General features: G+C 32.8%; 1 protein-coding gene across 1 annotated transcript in view; it reads left to right on the forward strand.

Annotated features, from left to right (window-relative positions):
- LOC107645550 (ganglioside-induced differentiation-associated protein 2) overlaps positions 14,655 to 15,646 on the forward strand; it is a 2,171-nt gene continuing 1,179 nt past the window's right edge. Inside the window, exons 1-2 of the mRNA XM_016349606.2 lie at positions 14,655 to 15,005; positions 15,440 to 15,600. Of these exons, the coding sequence (XP_016205092.1) occupies positions 14,765 to 15,005; positions 15,440 to 15,600 (402 nt within the window). The 5' untranslated portion in view covers positions 14,655 to 14,764. The remainder of the gene's footprint in view (positions 15,006 to 15,439; positions 15,601 to 15,646) is intronic.

The raw sequence follows: 15,646 nt of genomic DNA on the forward strand, positions 1-15,646 counted from the left end.
TTGCGGTTAGTTAGATTGCAGAAATTATAGAGGTGAAGGGCAAAGATAAGGAATAGAGATGCATTTTTTTTTATAGAAAATTTTTGCGGTTTTATTCCTATTTTTACGACCAAACGTAATTTGTGTGACTATTATATCTGTATTTTTGTTTTAAAAATAAATCCAAACAAATTAACATTAAGATTTTTTTTTTATTTTGTTACTGTATAGTCGAATATAAGTATATATAACTCTTACTTTATCAATAGACGTTCATTTATATTTTTATTTATCAAATGTATATGATATTAACAAATCTAAAATATGTTATTTCATAATATTTGGTTTTATTTCCTATAAAAAGTTTGTTTCAACCGAGACCAAAATGTTTCCATTAATAAATAAATAAGTTCAATCCTTGAATAGTTTAGGTTAAATTATTATAATTTTGAGAGATTTTTGAAATAAAACATCTTCAAAAGTCTAGTCTAGACCTAAACTTAAAAAAACGTTAAAAATTAGAATTCATAATATTTTCACAAAGAAATTTTATATTTATTTTTGTGACGGCAAAAATGTTATATTTTGCAGGACTAATTAATTTGCCTAGCATTCATACCCATCAATAATTACAATAAAAAAAGAGAAGATATTGCACCATTCTCTTTGGTGTCATTGGGGTGATGCACCGTTATTGTTGGTGTTGTATTCATGTGTGTATATACTATATTATAGTGCATGCTCCATAATTTCGATGACCACCTCAATTTGTCGTTTTCATGGATCACCATTAATACAAGATTGAAGATATATTATGTTATGTAAATATGGTTAAAATTAAAGTCATTTTTTTTATAAAATAAAGTATCGTTTTTGTTTCTAACGTTTTGGGTAAGTCTTAAAAGTTATTCCTAACGTTTCAAAATTGATTCAATGTTGTCCTACCGGATCCGTTAATAGAATTGACGGCTGGACAAAATTGAGACGATTTTGACACGTTAGGGACTTAAATATGACTAAAACGTTAGGGATAAAAACAATACATAAAAATAAATTTTAATTTAATTTGATCTTTTAATAAATTTTAATTTAATTTTATGTTTCAATAATATTAATTTTTTACTGTATATAGTATTCAATTATTTTTTTAATTACATCTAAATAAATTACACTTAATCACATTATTTTCATTTTAATTGTATCTACATAAATTTATTTTTTGCAGGACAATATTGAGTCAATTTTGAAACATTAGAGACTTAAATAGAACAATTAAAATGTTAGGGACAACTTTAAAACTTACCACAAACATTAGAACAAAAACGATACTTTACTCTTTTTTATATATATAATACTTATATTCCACTACTGCTCACAACTACTCCATTGTACAAGTGCAAATTCCATATTGAAGCCAAAGAATAATATAAAATAATGCAATCAGGAACTATTATTGCTCACAACTATATTAGATAATTATTATCAATATTTATTATTTATATACATAGATAAACTAAGAATAATATGATGAATGCAATCAAGAAAAGAAAGTCTCATATTTATAAAAGACTATAGATTTAAAACCGGCTGAATCAAGTATAAAGTTATTGTACGAACAACTCATGATTTGTGAATTTAATATGATTTAATTTCAAATAATAAATACCTAAGTATAATATAATTTTCAAAAAAATAATACGCACTTTAAATTACAAACTTAAACGCTTAATAAAAAGTATACACTTTTTCAAAAGACTTCTAAATTAATATTCTCTTATTAAAATTTCTTTTCTCTTATCTTGATGATTTGGTTAAAATTTTAATAATATAAATGGTAAATTTTAGAAAATGAACATTCTTTTATTAAATTATATATATAGATGGTGCATATAGAGACATGACCATTAAACTGACCCACTTTGAGAATTCCTAATGGTTATAATTACCGCATATTTGTAAATAGGATATTACCAAGATGAACATGGTAATAGAGTTTTCTTTAACCTGCGACTATCATAATAATTAACAATGTATTTATTATACTTTGATTCCAGACACCTAATATCCTAGGGTGCTAGTTGAATGGATATTGGGTATGATTTAAATACTTGTAGAATTAATGATTAGTCAATAAAGAATCCGTCAACTCTCCGTAAAGAGTTTGAGCTCTATGATTACAATGATTGAGACGAATAAAACATTGGGCAAGGAGATTGAATGAAGGAAGAAATGAGTTTCTTAGGTCATTCACAGTTCATTATAATAATGATAACAAGTTAGAGTTTGAGGGTTAACCAAGAGTCGAAAAGATGGAAGGAACTATACTTTGTTCTTCTAAGGTTCTTAATAAAAATATATTACTTCATACTATTAGGTCGTTGAGGAGTGTTGCTTGACGCCAACCTTGATTAGTAAATTTAGTATGACTAATTTACTACCCGCTTAGTATTGAACCTATGAGTCACACACTAACGAGTGTTTTAATCTTTGCTATAGAATTATTTAATTATTATTTTGATTTGATCAAATAAATAATTATATTAATTCAAACTTGAATATTATTATTATCTTTGCTAGCACTAATAATATAATAATAGTATGATAATTGAGAATATTAAATGAGATTTGAGAATAATTAGTTATTCTATTTCTAAATTTGGATGAAATTCTAACTAATTCTGTTTCAAATTGAGTTATGATATGATTCATAAATTTGAAGGATTCAGATTTAGAATTTTAAGATAAGATTTAAATTTGAATTGAGATTCAAATTTAAAATCAATAACAAATATCATACTATATATATGTATGCCAAGAGTACAGGAAATAGAAGAGAATAAAAATATGAGTTTTATTCCTTTATCTCCTAATTCTTGGAGAAGAATTTTATGGCATGTAAAGAGTTACAAGAGGTTTCTCAATTTAGATCAGATGTCCATTGGTCAAGGAGTTGACAGCAAAAGTTGGTCTCGGTGTGGATACGTATAGCGCCTTTGTACAATCGAAGAATAAAGTTTTTACTAAAACGTCTAAAGGTATTTAGATCTGATCTATATATTATTATTGGAAAGTTTAAGCACAAAAATAGATCTTTAAGGATTACTTTCTTGTCTTCCGCTGCGTGTTATGAACACATGGTAATCCTACAAACTTGTAATCAAAATGTTCCTTTTTTAAGGCAAACTCCTCCACTTGGCTTTAAAGTTCTTTCTCTCTTGATTGGAGCTCTTTCACTTTGCCTTCAAATTGACTCTTCACTGAATTGAGCTTCTTCACTCGTTCTTCATAGTGCTTCTCTTTCGAATCAAGCTCATTTAATTTGCAGTCAAAATTCACCTTCTTTAAAACAAACTCCTCCACTTGCCTTTTATGTTCCTCCTCTCTTAACTGGATCTCCTTCACTTTGCCTTCAATTCGTCTATTTTCTGACTCAAGTTCATTCACTCGTTCTTCATATTGCTTCTCATTTGATTCGAGCTCTTCCACCCGTGCTGCAAATTCCTTTTCTTTGGACTGAAGCTCCTTCAACTGAACATGATGATATCCATTTAATGAAATTACCTTAAGTAACTTCCTATTTTCTAATTGCAACTTCTCAGCTTCGGCATCAATCAGTTTCTTCATTGCATCAATCTCTCCCACTTTGGTCTTAAGTTCCTTTGTACACTTAGCAATTTTCTTTGAAAGATCCTTCAGTTCCTCCTCCTTCATTTCCCTTTTCTTGTCAAAGTTATCCAGCACTAGAAGAAATTCTTTCTGTTCTACCTTGAGCTCCTCTTCACTATATTGAGAATGTCAAATTTGATTTGATAGTTCTATAAGGTTAAACGTTACTCTATTAAAAATCAAATTTTGATTTGATTGTTGCATTTTGGACACTATAATTTTAGAAATTAATTTTTTTAATGTTTTTGATTATAAAGATCAGTCTGACAACTAGGAGCTTTATTTTCAAGATTATAATTAGTATATACATTTAATGTATTATGGATATAATTTATATTTTTATCTAGACATCGTGGGAGTATAAAATTTAATCTATGAGTACTGATAAAAATTCTCTAATAATAGAGATGAATCCTAAAATTTAGGAGATTGCCAAAACAAAAAAAATTCTCTTATTTACAAGGAGCAACTTGATAACCAGAAAACTTATACTCAAAGATAGAATTTATTTATGCATACGATGATGTATAAGGAGAATTAATTTTATATTTGAATCTAGACAATCTAAGAGTATAAAATATAATTCAGTTAAATAATTGTCTGACAATCAGATAATTATTTGGGATTATAATTGTATGTGATACAATTTAATCATATTTATTTGGAATAGGTATGAGTAACAACTTGACAACCAAGGTAATCATTCATGATTCTAAATAATTTTAACAGAAATATAGATTTCTTAATTTACTTTCATATTTAAAATTTTTAAATATGCCAATTTTTGTGTGGCATACTTGAAAGTAATGTATTGGCTACAATTTAAAATTGTTTTTCTAAGAGGTTATCATTGAGATGACAATCCTATTGAAATAATATTTTCCAATAAATTTGGTTATGGAATTGTTAGAAGTTGTGAAGAATTTGGAATATTGCTTTAATTTAATGCAACATGGGTTGTTTTGACAACCATGAGTTCCAATTTCAAAGACAACCTACTATTTATTATTAAACATCTTGAGAAGATGTATGATGCCCAAAGCAAGATAGTACGACTATCAAAGATTTTATTTAAATTAGTGGAAGTATTGGGCAATATATTTTGAATTAAACAACTTTAGAAGTTGAAATGCCATTAGGTAAATGGCTTTTGCGAAAATTGTTCTTGCAAGCATTTTTTGAGATTTATTTTATTACAAACAATTTATAATTGGCCTTAATATGATTATTGAGGATGCAAATCAAAATTGCTCTTAAATGTTAGTTTGACTAATAATAAAGATATTGAGTATTTTTATTATAAGAGCTTAAAGTAAAATATCTAATATCTAATTGATATTCTATTGACTAGAGAATGAGATTCTCTCAATGTACAAATACTAGTACTTCATGTACTTCATTATGTTTAAGAAACAAGTAATTTGATTCAGCTGCTAATCTTTCGTTAAATATTTGGATTACGTTTTAGAAACGTGGTTAAATTAACAAAGTTTTCACTAAGTCAATTTTAAATCCATATGAGATGTGGGAAAGGACATAAGCCAAAATTCAAGAACATTAGAGTTTGAAGATATCTTATATGTGTTAAGAGATTGCATAACAATAGAATTGAAAGTAAGTCTGATAAATAAGATTTATTAGTTACTCTACAGAAATAATGAGTATTATTTCTATCACCCTTCTTAAGACAAAGTGTTTGTGATAAGAGGTTGAACTCTTTTTTTAAGAAAAAGGAATTCCCTCCCAAAGGAAGATAAGGTGAATAAATAGAGGATATACTTTGAAAGTATAAAATGTTTGATCGTTAAACTAATTTTTTTAAAAGTAACCTATTTGTATAATAATGCAATTCTATAAAGATAGATCTAATGGTTACTTAGATTTTTTTTGGGTAAAGTACTAAATTGGTCCTCTAGGTTTGGGCGTAATTCTGTTTTGGTCCTAAAGGTTTAAAGTATTCTATTTGAATCCAAAAAAGTTTCATTTAGCATCAATTTAGTCCTACAGTGAGGTCAAAATTAAATAATTAACAAAATGTCCTACATAACAAGGACTAAATTGATGCTAAACGAAACTTTTTTGGATTCAAATAGAACACTTTAAACCTTAAGGACCAAAACAGAATTACGCCCAAACCTAGGGGACCAATTTATTACTTTACCCAAATTTTTTTTATAATCATGTTCAATAAAGATTGTCCTTAAAATAAAACTATGCACTATTGTAGTGGGAGATTTCATGTTTTGAGAAAATGTGATATTTATTATGTACTAGGCATATTTTGTAAAAGGTCAAGCACATATGCTCAAGAGATAAGGTGTTTAAGGTCAAAAGAGTTTTGATAAACACAAATGTGCATTGAAAAATTATACACATGATTGATTAGCTCTAGTGCAAGTGGGAGATTATTGAGATAATAGTATGCCCAAGATCCAATCTATCATGATTGGCTCTCGTGCAAGTAAGAAAATTTTTGGGAATAAGTAGTATAACTACAATCCAATCAATCATGTGTCAAATAATTTGTTATTATTATATTAAAATGTTTATATAAAAAAGTCCTTGATTAAATTTACAAATTTATCATTGTGATAGTGATCATAATATTGAGAGATAAATCTTTTATAATTTAATCTAAATTGTTCTTAGTCATAGGATTATTAAAAGGACATTATAATCTGAAAAGATCAATATATATAATAGTTTTCGTTGGATGAAGATTAATAGATCTCTTTTATTAAATTATATATATAAATGATGCATATAGAGATATGACCATTGAACTGACTCACTTTGAGAATTCCTAATGGTTATAATTACCACATATTTGTCAATAGGATATTCTCAAAATGAACATGGTAATAGAGTTTTCTTTGACCTGCGACTATCATAATAATTAACAATGTATTTATTAAATTTTGATTCCAGACACCTAATACCCTAGGGTGCTAGTTGAATGAATATTGGGTATGATTTAAAGACTTGTAGAATTAATGATTAGTCAATAAGGAATCTGGCAACTCTCGGTAAAGAGTTTGAACTCTATGATTATAATGATTGAGACGAATAAAACCTTGGCCAAGGAGATTGAATGAATGAAGAAATGAGTTTTTTAAGCCATTCACAGTTCATTATAATAATGGTAACAAGTTAGAGTTTGACAATTAAACCATACTCTAAGAGTTAACCAAAAGCCGGAAAGATGGAAGGAATTATACTTTGTTCTTCTAAGGTTCTTAGTAAAAATATATTATTTCATACTATCGGGTCGTTGAGGAGTGTTCTAATTTTTGCTATAGAATTATTTAATTATTATTTTGATTTGATCAAATAAATAATTATATTAATTCAAAATAGAATATTATTATATTCTTTGCTAGCACCAAGAATATAATAATAGTATGATAATTATGAATATTAAATGAGATTTGAGAATAATTAGTTATTCTATTTCTAAATTTGGATAATTAGTTATTCTATTCAAAATCATCCTAACCTAACCATTTATAATCAACTAATAGCAACTAATCTAACTAAGCAAATTAACCAAAATCAACTAATTAACTAAAATTAATCAAACTTAATAAAAATAAAAAGGAAAATGGACAAAACCTGGAAGCAGAGAACTAGAACAGGGGCTACTGCTTGTTCTGCTTGTGCTGGAACTGCTTGTTATGGTTCAGTTTCACGAATTTTGTTGTGCTCCTGGGTGCAAAAACAAAATCTGCAATGCAATCAATTGCAAAAGCAGACACGACAGCCTGAAATTCCTCTAGAAAAAGAACGAGCAGAGGTAAAACGCTGTGACCTAATGGCAAGAATCATGACCAGAGACAAATAAAAAGCCCACACCTGTGGCGGTAAATCGGCGAGACGGAGACGGTGAAACCAAAGAATGACAACAGCAAACGAGAAAGGAGAAGCGCCAAAGAAGAAGGCACCACAGTTGAAGGAGAAGCGCGACGCTACAGTTGATTTGTGCGTAGTGTGAACTGTGAACTAGTTCATCGAATTAGGGTTTTTCCAAATTTGGATCCTAATTCGGATTTGGATCTGGATCTGAATTTAAGTTTGTTAAATGGTTTGGATTAAAAAACCAAACCATAAAATTGATGCAATGTGGTTTGGATTTTAAAAAAAAAAAAAAAAAATTGGTTTTTTAAAATGGTTTGGTTTGAATTGGGTTTAAAATCCAAGATTTGGATTTTTTTTTGCCCAGCCCTAGCTGCTGCGTATTCCACATGTTGACCTGACATCCGGCTGGATGTATGCATATGTTATGAGTTGTGAGGTTCGTTCTGTATCTGTAGGATTATTTTACAAAAACCATAACTACATAGGTAACGCAGCTTGTGCTGTGTGCCTCCTATCTGTGTGGGTTTAGGGCTGTAAAGACTAGTTGTTGTTGTGTTAGAATACTTAAAAACGTTATGCTGATGTAAAACGAGTCAAGTGGTTAAGCAACTGCGAAGCAAGCCTTATCCCTAGAAATTGTTGCTTTATAAAAACTACAAACATATATGGTTGTGAGTTAGTTGGTTGCTCGATGTTGATCACGAAATGGCGTCTGTGATGACATTCATATACACCGGTGATCTCCGTCCATGTATGCCGAATGTTGTCGGGCATTACACAGTATTGGGTCATTTTACATTATCCAACGAGTGCGTTTAACACCTGTATTGTGGCACACTATGCGATCGTCGTGTAACCCCTCTAAAGTGGCACACTACGGGATTCAATTGCACGGTAGGGGAGGACATTGGGGTTGGGGACGTCAGTTAGTGTGTAATGTGCGTAAGTCTTCGGGTTGTTTCGTTCTCGTGCGAGGCCGTGCGGGGATTCAGGGGTCACTAAACAAAAATGGGCGTGTAAGTGCATGACCCTTTTTGTTTTTTCTGTACCATCGTAGGTCGTTCGGTTTGAAGATTATGGCATCATTTGGGTTTTGTTGAGGTGTTGTATCCCAGTCAAAAAACAAAACAATTGAATTGTGTGAAATTGGCTACGAAGTCACCTTGACAAGTAAACTAGTGATGTTTATTACGGAATCCATTGCCAGACACATGAATAAAAAAATAAAAGGTAACCCACACTAATTTAGCATCCCTATCACGGTCGTTATATTTTCAACAAGGTCGGCTCATGGTATGAAGTGTGCATATGCGTGCAACAAAATGCATAGTAGTTCATTGTGAGGACATCAAAAAAAATTAAAAAGGTTGGCCGGTTAGCTATAACGTCGAAGTGGAGTCTTGTTCAGTGATGCTTTGTTACCACTTCAAAGTGATGGCAGACCCTTACCTCGACAAAAGGGGGGCATGAATAGCCCATCATGTTCAAAACAAAGTTTACAAATTAACAGGGTCATATGCATGCAACAAAATAATGTTTAGTTCATTGTCAAGACATCAAAAACATTTAAAAAGGTTGGCCAAGTAGCTATAACATCGAAGTGGATTCTTGTTCAGCGATGCTTTATTACCACTTCAAAGTGACGGCATACCCTTACCTCGACAAAAGGGGGCATGAACAGCCCATCTTGTTCAAAACGAAGCGCACAAATTAACTGGGTCATGGCAGCACGGCGGCCATCGCCCTACGGCTATTCCAATCCACCTCAATCTGCTACCTAATATCATCTCGGAGCTCATTGAAATGTTTGTTCACAATGGCCAATACAGTGTCAATTCGGATCTTGTCGGATAACTGGTCTATGCTCTGCAACACGAGAAAAGATCATAATCATGGATCGATTTAGTAAGAAATATTTACACAACGGGAATCGTTCTGACATGCAAATAGCGTGGCGAAAGATTAGTTACTACCTTCCTCTATGGAACAGGGTTGGTTGTGAACAACTACTCCATTTGAAGCCACAACAGCATCCGCAGCTTGTCCTTGTAGCTTTTTCCAGCGGTCACAACTGAAAACAGAAAAGGTAACTTTTTGTCAATACCCAAAAATATTACTATATCAACTTATGGTTAATGCCTTACAAATGAATTCATCCCAGTTGTTCTGATTCGGGACCCCAGGACGAAGTCCGGATTCCACTCAAATAGGGAGGGATTTTTTCCTAGGACGTCGATGTCCGGGATCATGGTGGTGAAGATCCTGTCCAAAACCCTGGCCTGCAAAATGGACGGAGATAACACGGGAGAAAATGATGATTTTTTTTTCCTTTTTTTAAGGGGTATGAGTCTTCCCCTATTGCCAAAACCCTTCCCGAAAAAAGATCCCCCCACCAGCCCGACCAGAAACAGGTCCCGTTGTGGGTTTTTTTTCTTCTATTTTTTAAACTAAACGTGATGCGGCCTAAGCCAACAGAGGCAAAGGTAATCACGAAATTTTTTGTGTGACTAAATCATGCTGGGTCAATGACCTTTAGCGGCAGTCACTACTAAGCATATCCAGAGCTTAGGTCAAAGTCATCATAGCAGATATCAGGCCCACCATTGCAATACTTCGCTGCTAGAAAACTAGACTATCCCAACACACATACACCACAAGCTGAGTATTAGAGTTCTCGGGATATTATGGTGACGATGAATACTACACAGGAAAACGTGATGAAGTTTTATGTACCACGGATTTAACCGTATACTTTCTTCCCATGTGAGTGTCCATCATTGGGAAGCTATCGAATATCCAAATCCAGCGACTAGAGACATCCACGGCCATAAGGTAATAGTGATCCTCCTTTGTGATTGGATAACGTCCTTCATCTGGACATATATCTGGAATGGGGGCAGGAGTTAGCATTTCAACTAGGGATGAGTAATAACAGTAAAAAATTTTATATTTTCTTTTGTTTTTTGTTTCATTTTTTTTATACTTTTTTTTCTTTGTGCACTATATTAATGCCTACATATTTCAGGGAGTCCGGCCTTGGTAGCCATGTCCCGCGGAAGTAGTCCATCAGCTGTACGTCGTCTATGTCCTCGAACAAAACAAATTCCTGTGCATGTGAGAGGTTCCAGTCATAAAGCAGTCGAAAACGTGACCGAAAACAACGCTTGCCATGGGACACACAGAGTTGAGAGACGTTACCGAAAATATCAGGGGTAGGGACCAGACTAAGCACTGTCGGAGCTGCAACTGTGTCCACGAGGTCTTGAGCGCAAGCAGCTCCAGTAAGTAGGTCCATGAGGGTTTGTGATGACATTCATATTACTCATTACACCAAGTGCCACATTAACGTTAATCTTAAAATCAGTTGCGGTTGTATATAAAATTATTTCCATCTGCAACACCCTTTTCCAAATACATGTCCATGTAGACGTGCTACTAGACTAGTTGTAGAGGAGAGTTTTGGTAATATTATCAAAATATGGAATCGTATCTGGATTTTTTTTTTCAAGAGGGCTCTGGGCCCATTACGAGAACCCGACTCGAAACCAACATCTCCACCATCCCCAACCAAATTCCCTTCCTCCATGCGGGGGTTGTATCTCCCTTTCCGCATCCATTACCGCTGTCTTATGGACCTCTTCTTGGCAACACCATTTCGCGTGATGGTAGCATCATCCTGTCGTTGTGTCTTCAAAATGGTTGTATCCTGTTTCCTAACTCCCATCGTATACCCATTTTCGGATCCTTCGAAGATCTGCAACATTCACTAGGTGCCGTCGCCACTGTTGAAGACCGTCAGACACCTCCGCCATTCATTCATACATCCTCGAACCCTCACATTGGCAACGACTTTCTTTGCTGAGCATATGGAACTCTCCTTAAGTGGCTTTCTGTTGCACCGAAAGCTCGCCAAATCTCGTCTCCATTTCATCGCCGCACTGAGAATGATGACCATTAGAATGTCGATCACAATTATGGGTGTTTTTTGGGGTCTGGGTTTTGTTTTACACATATTTTGGGTGGGGGGGGGAGAGAGAGGGTAGCCCACGTTCTAAAGATTATAATGAACAAAAAAAGGTGGCCCATTTTGTCCAAAAAACGTAAAAATCGGGTTTTATAACTGAAATCGAACCAGACCAAGCTGAACCGGTCTGCAATTTCATCAAGTTTTGGGTCAAAAAAATAATTTTCAAGAACTTCTGTACGGATGAAATCCTGGCCATTGAATTGGCATCTTTTTATCTGGTCCATCAAGGTCTTGATTATACTTTTCCCACCGAAGACATTCCCATAAATAAAACATATGAGAATCTGTTTAATTCAGACAAACTTTTCAAAAACTGGTGAATTGGTAGTAGATTTGAAAAATTTGGACCAGTTTCAGTATTTTTTTTTCTTTCTACTCCAAACGGTGTTGTTTTGAAATTTTAGTTTAGGAAAAAAAAACTAGCTGAATCTGGAACCCCAACCCAACTCCAGCTCTTTATAGTCTCTAACGTCACACACCCGATATAGAAGTAGAGCTGGCAGCTCATCTCGATTCACCGTCACTACATGCTTTTTACCGCGCCTCTAGTCGGATCCCCTGCGTCGTGTGTTTGCATCTGGCCTCTTTTCTCCACTTGAGTTCTGTTGTTCATGCGTCTTTCGCCTCCACGTCTGCTCAAGCTGTGCTTCCTATAGCTTTTTTTTATATGAAAATAAAAGGAGTGATATACCCTAATATTGTAATTTTGGTATTTTTTTTAAATTGTGAAAAGTACACAAATTGGAGGGTCCGATTTTTTTACCTCAAATTTTTTTAATTTTTTAACACAAATTTGCCGGTCCGATTTCTGTACTTCTACAAATCGGATGGTCCAATTTCTGTACCTCTAACAAATTAGACGGTCTGATTTCTACTTCTCTAATTAAACGATTCCACATTTGAGAATAACGCCCTAACAATCCACATTTCAAAAAAACACCATTGCCACTCTAATATCAAAAACAAAAAGTTCTGCTTCCTACTTGTTTCATCGCTTAGCCTCCATCTCGTCGTCCCTCCTCGCTTCTCTGCTCGACTTTGTTTCCTGCTCGCGTCTCACCACATCTCTCTTCGCCTCTTTTCTGTCTCTGTAGGTAGTTGTTGCTGCTCGTCTCTCGTCGTCCGTGGTTATTGCTACCTGCACACTGTCGTGCGTCGTCCACCTTTCGGAATCGATTATGCCTTTGCAACAACAGCAACAACAGGTAACCATTTTATTTTTTTTTCAATTATTCTAATATTTTATATGCTATATATTGTTTTTAGTGGTTGATTCCTTGGTGTTATTGCTATTAATTTTACTGTTGATTGATTTATGATGCTAATTAAAATATAACCGTGGTAAAAATATTGAATTGATTTATGAATATGAATATGCAGTGATTTTGCTAATTTTGAATATGCTAAGGTTTTTTTATTGCTGAATCAGTTTATGAATATGTATATGCTGATCATGAATATGCAGTGGTTTTTTGTTGATTATTAATTGTTACTATTGTGACGATTCTAATTAATTTTGCTGTTAGTTATTTAGTTGATTGAAAAATTTTTTTATGAAATTTTAAGATGACTTCATCATAAACACCATCCGAAACATAACTATTTTTAGAATTAAGATACTATTGTGTGTAATCTCATTGAACATAGTTTATAAATTATTATTTTTAACGTGTCAAATGAAGATATTATTGTAGTAATACTAACTAATTTTATGTTTATTTTTGTATTAGTTATTTTTTAAATTTGAGACTTAATTATTGTTAAAATATTAATGAAAAAAAATTAGTGAAAACATGAATTTCAAATTTTAATTTTAGACTTTTTCCTATTTCATATTTTTATTTAAATAAGACCGAATCAATCAACGACCTACTAATTAAATAAGAAACTAAATAATCTAATAGCTTAATCAATTTGATTACCGAATCCGTTTCTAACAATTATACATGAGAGAGACCAATATGTTATCCATTTGCAAAAGTTTGAGGGTTATTATAATTAAATTTGGTAAAATGATTTAATTAGTTTTTAACAAAAGATAAGTGATTTATTTGTTGTTTTCTAAACGAAAGAGATTTATTAAAAATATATTTTTTAAGATAGTTTTTATTTATATCTTGATCCAGAAATAAAGTCAAACTCAACAAGAATAAAAGGTCCATCGAAAAAAAGGATGGCCTCTCCAAACTTAGCCCACCTCTTAAAACTTAAAAAGTCGGACACGACAAAAAAGTTTAGCTTTACTTATCCCTAGGGGTGGAAAAAGGTCAGGCGGCCTGCCAGAGGCCTGCAGTCTAGCCTGTGTTTGGCCTGACCTAGCTTGTTATAAAATAGGCACAGACTCTTATAAAAGTCTTAGTATGTTAATAGGTTAGACCCAAGCTTACTAATTAGTCTGGCCTGGCCTGTCAGACTTGTCTGGGCCTTTTAATATATAATTATATATATAAATAATTTTTTTATTATTAACAAAATAATGAGATATTTTAAATTTACTATATTTAATTATAAATAATTTTGTATATTTTAAATACTTTAAAATTTAAAAATTCTTATAAATATTAAATATAACATTTTATATATATTATGTTTATTAAAAAATATTTTTTAAAAATAATATTTTTATTTTTGTAAAAAAAATTAACAGGCCTTTTAACAGGCTTCAGGCCAGGCCAGACTAAATAACAGGCTATGCTTAGTACTTTATAGCAGGATGCAGGGTAGGTTCAGGCCAATCAATTACATATAAGCCAGGCCTGTTAAGAGCAAAACCTGGCCTGTTTTCACCCCTACTTATCCTAAATAACTAACTATCTTTTTGAATCTCTCCTACTATTTCTATCTTCACCTAAATATAGATCTCAACAAACTCTCGAGATAATTAACAATAAAGGTGGAACTACTCTAAAAAGATAGTTATCAATTCTACTATAAATACACTGATAATCTTCAAATATATTCACGTTCTAATATATTAAAAACCTACTTAAAACCCTTGCTAACTTAAGCATTATTTTACAGGTAACCCTCGAAATAATTTTTATCTAATTTTTTTTTTTTGGGCTTAATGTCCCGTTATCTATAAAAAAAAATAATTAATTTAATCTTTTTGTAATGACATTAGTAGTAGTGAGGAGAAATTACGAGGATAAAAGTGTAATTTTATACGGACTCAGTTTGGTCCATTGAAATCATATCAAAACCTTCAACAAACACTCCAATCCCACGAAGGCTGCGATGCCTGGCGACGATTTCTCGGTGGTGGTTCTGGCGTCGGATCTCGCCGTTGACGCCAGACCCTTCTTATCCCATAAAGACCATGAAGAAGAAGAAGAAGAGGACAGCTGGGACGATTGTTCTCAATACCTCTCCCCCGACGAAGACTTCTTCGATCTCGATATGTTGCAGTTTCTCCGCCGTCAGGGCTCCGACAAGAACGGACATCCCATCCTCCGTATCGTCGGCAAGTACTACCCTGGTGCGTGCTCTCTCTCTCTCTCTGTTTGATTTTGCATCTTTTTAGGGTTTTTATTAACAGCTGAAACAGTATTCATTCACTGTGATGAACTAAATGAAATTCAGGCAACGTTGAAATTAAATTACTTAACTTTAGCTGTTAATTTTGAATGATTATCGTGGAATGTTTCATGACCTTGTTAGATTAAATTCCATTACTTTACCAAGTTTAAACATCTAATCTTTTTGGCATAAATTTCAACACAAGCACCTCTTGTTTATCCTGTGTAGTTGAGTTTCACTTGAAATATCTTTTCAATCACCATTTATGAATCTCAGTCTTCCCAACTAGCTCCAAACAACTTAATATGAAATTCTTAAGATAGAGAACCGGTTTCTGTATTATTTGATTAATATGGCAGTTAAGTGAGACTCCTGCTCTAAAATTATATGCAGCCACTGTTGTGAACCCAGAGAGACTGAAGAGGTATGTTCTCCACAAAATTTGCAGCGAGATGCAAGAAGGGCCCTTCTGTGTTGTATACATGAATAGCAGTGTTCAACAGGAGGACAACTCCCCTGGCATAACCATCTTGAGGTGGATTTACCCACCTATTTTATGTGCCAAACTTCGGATAGGAATTTTAGTCGTCCTTCAAGAAG

This window comes from Arachis ipaensis, chromosome B06 (assembly GCF_000816755.2).
Source record: "Arachis ipaensis cultivar K30076 chromosome B06, Araip1.1, whole genome shotgun sequence".
Lineage (NCBI taxonomy): Eukaryota > Viridiplantae > Streptophyta > Magnoliopsida > Fabales > Fabaceae > Arachis > Arachis ipaensis.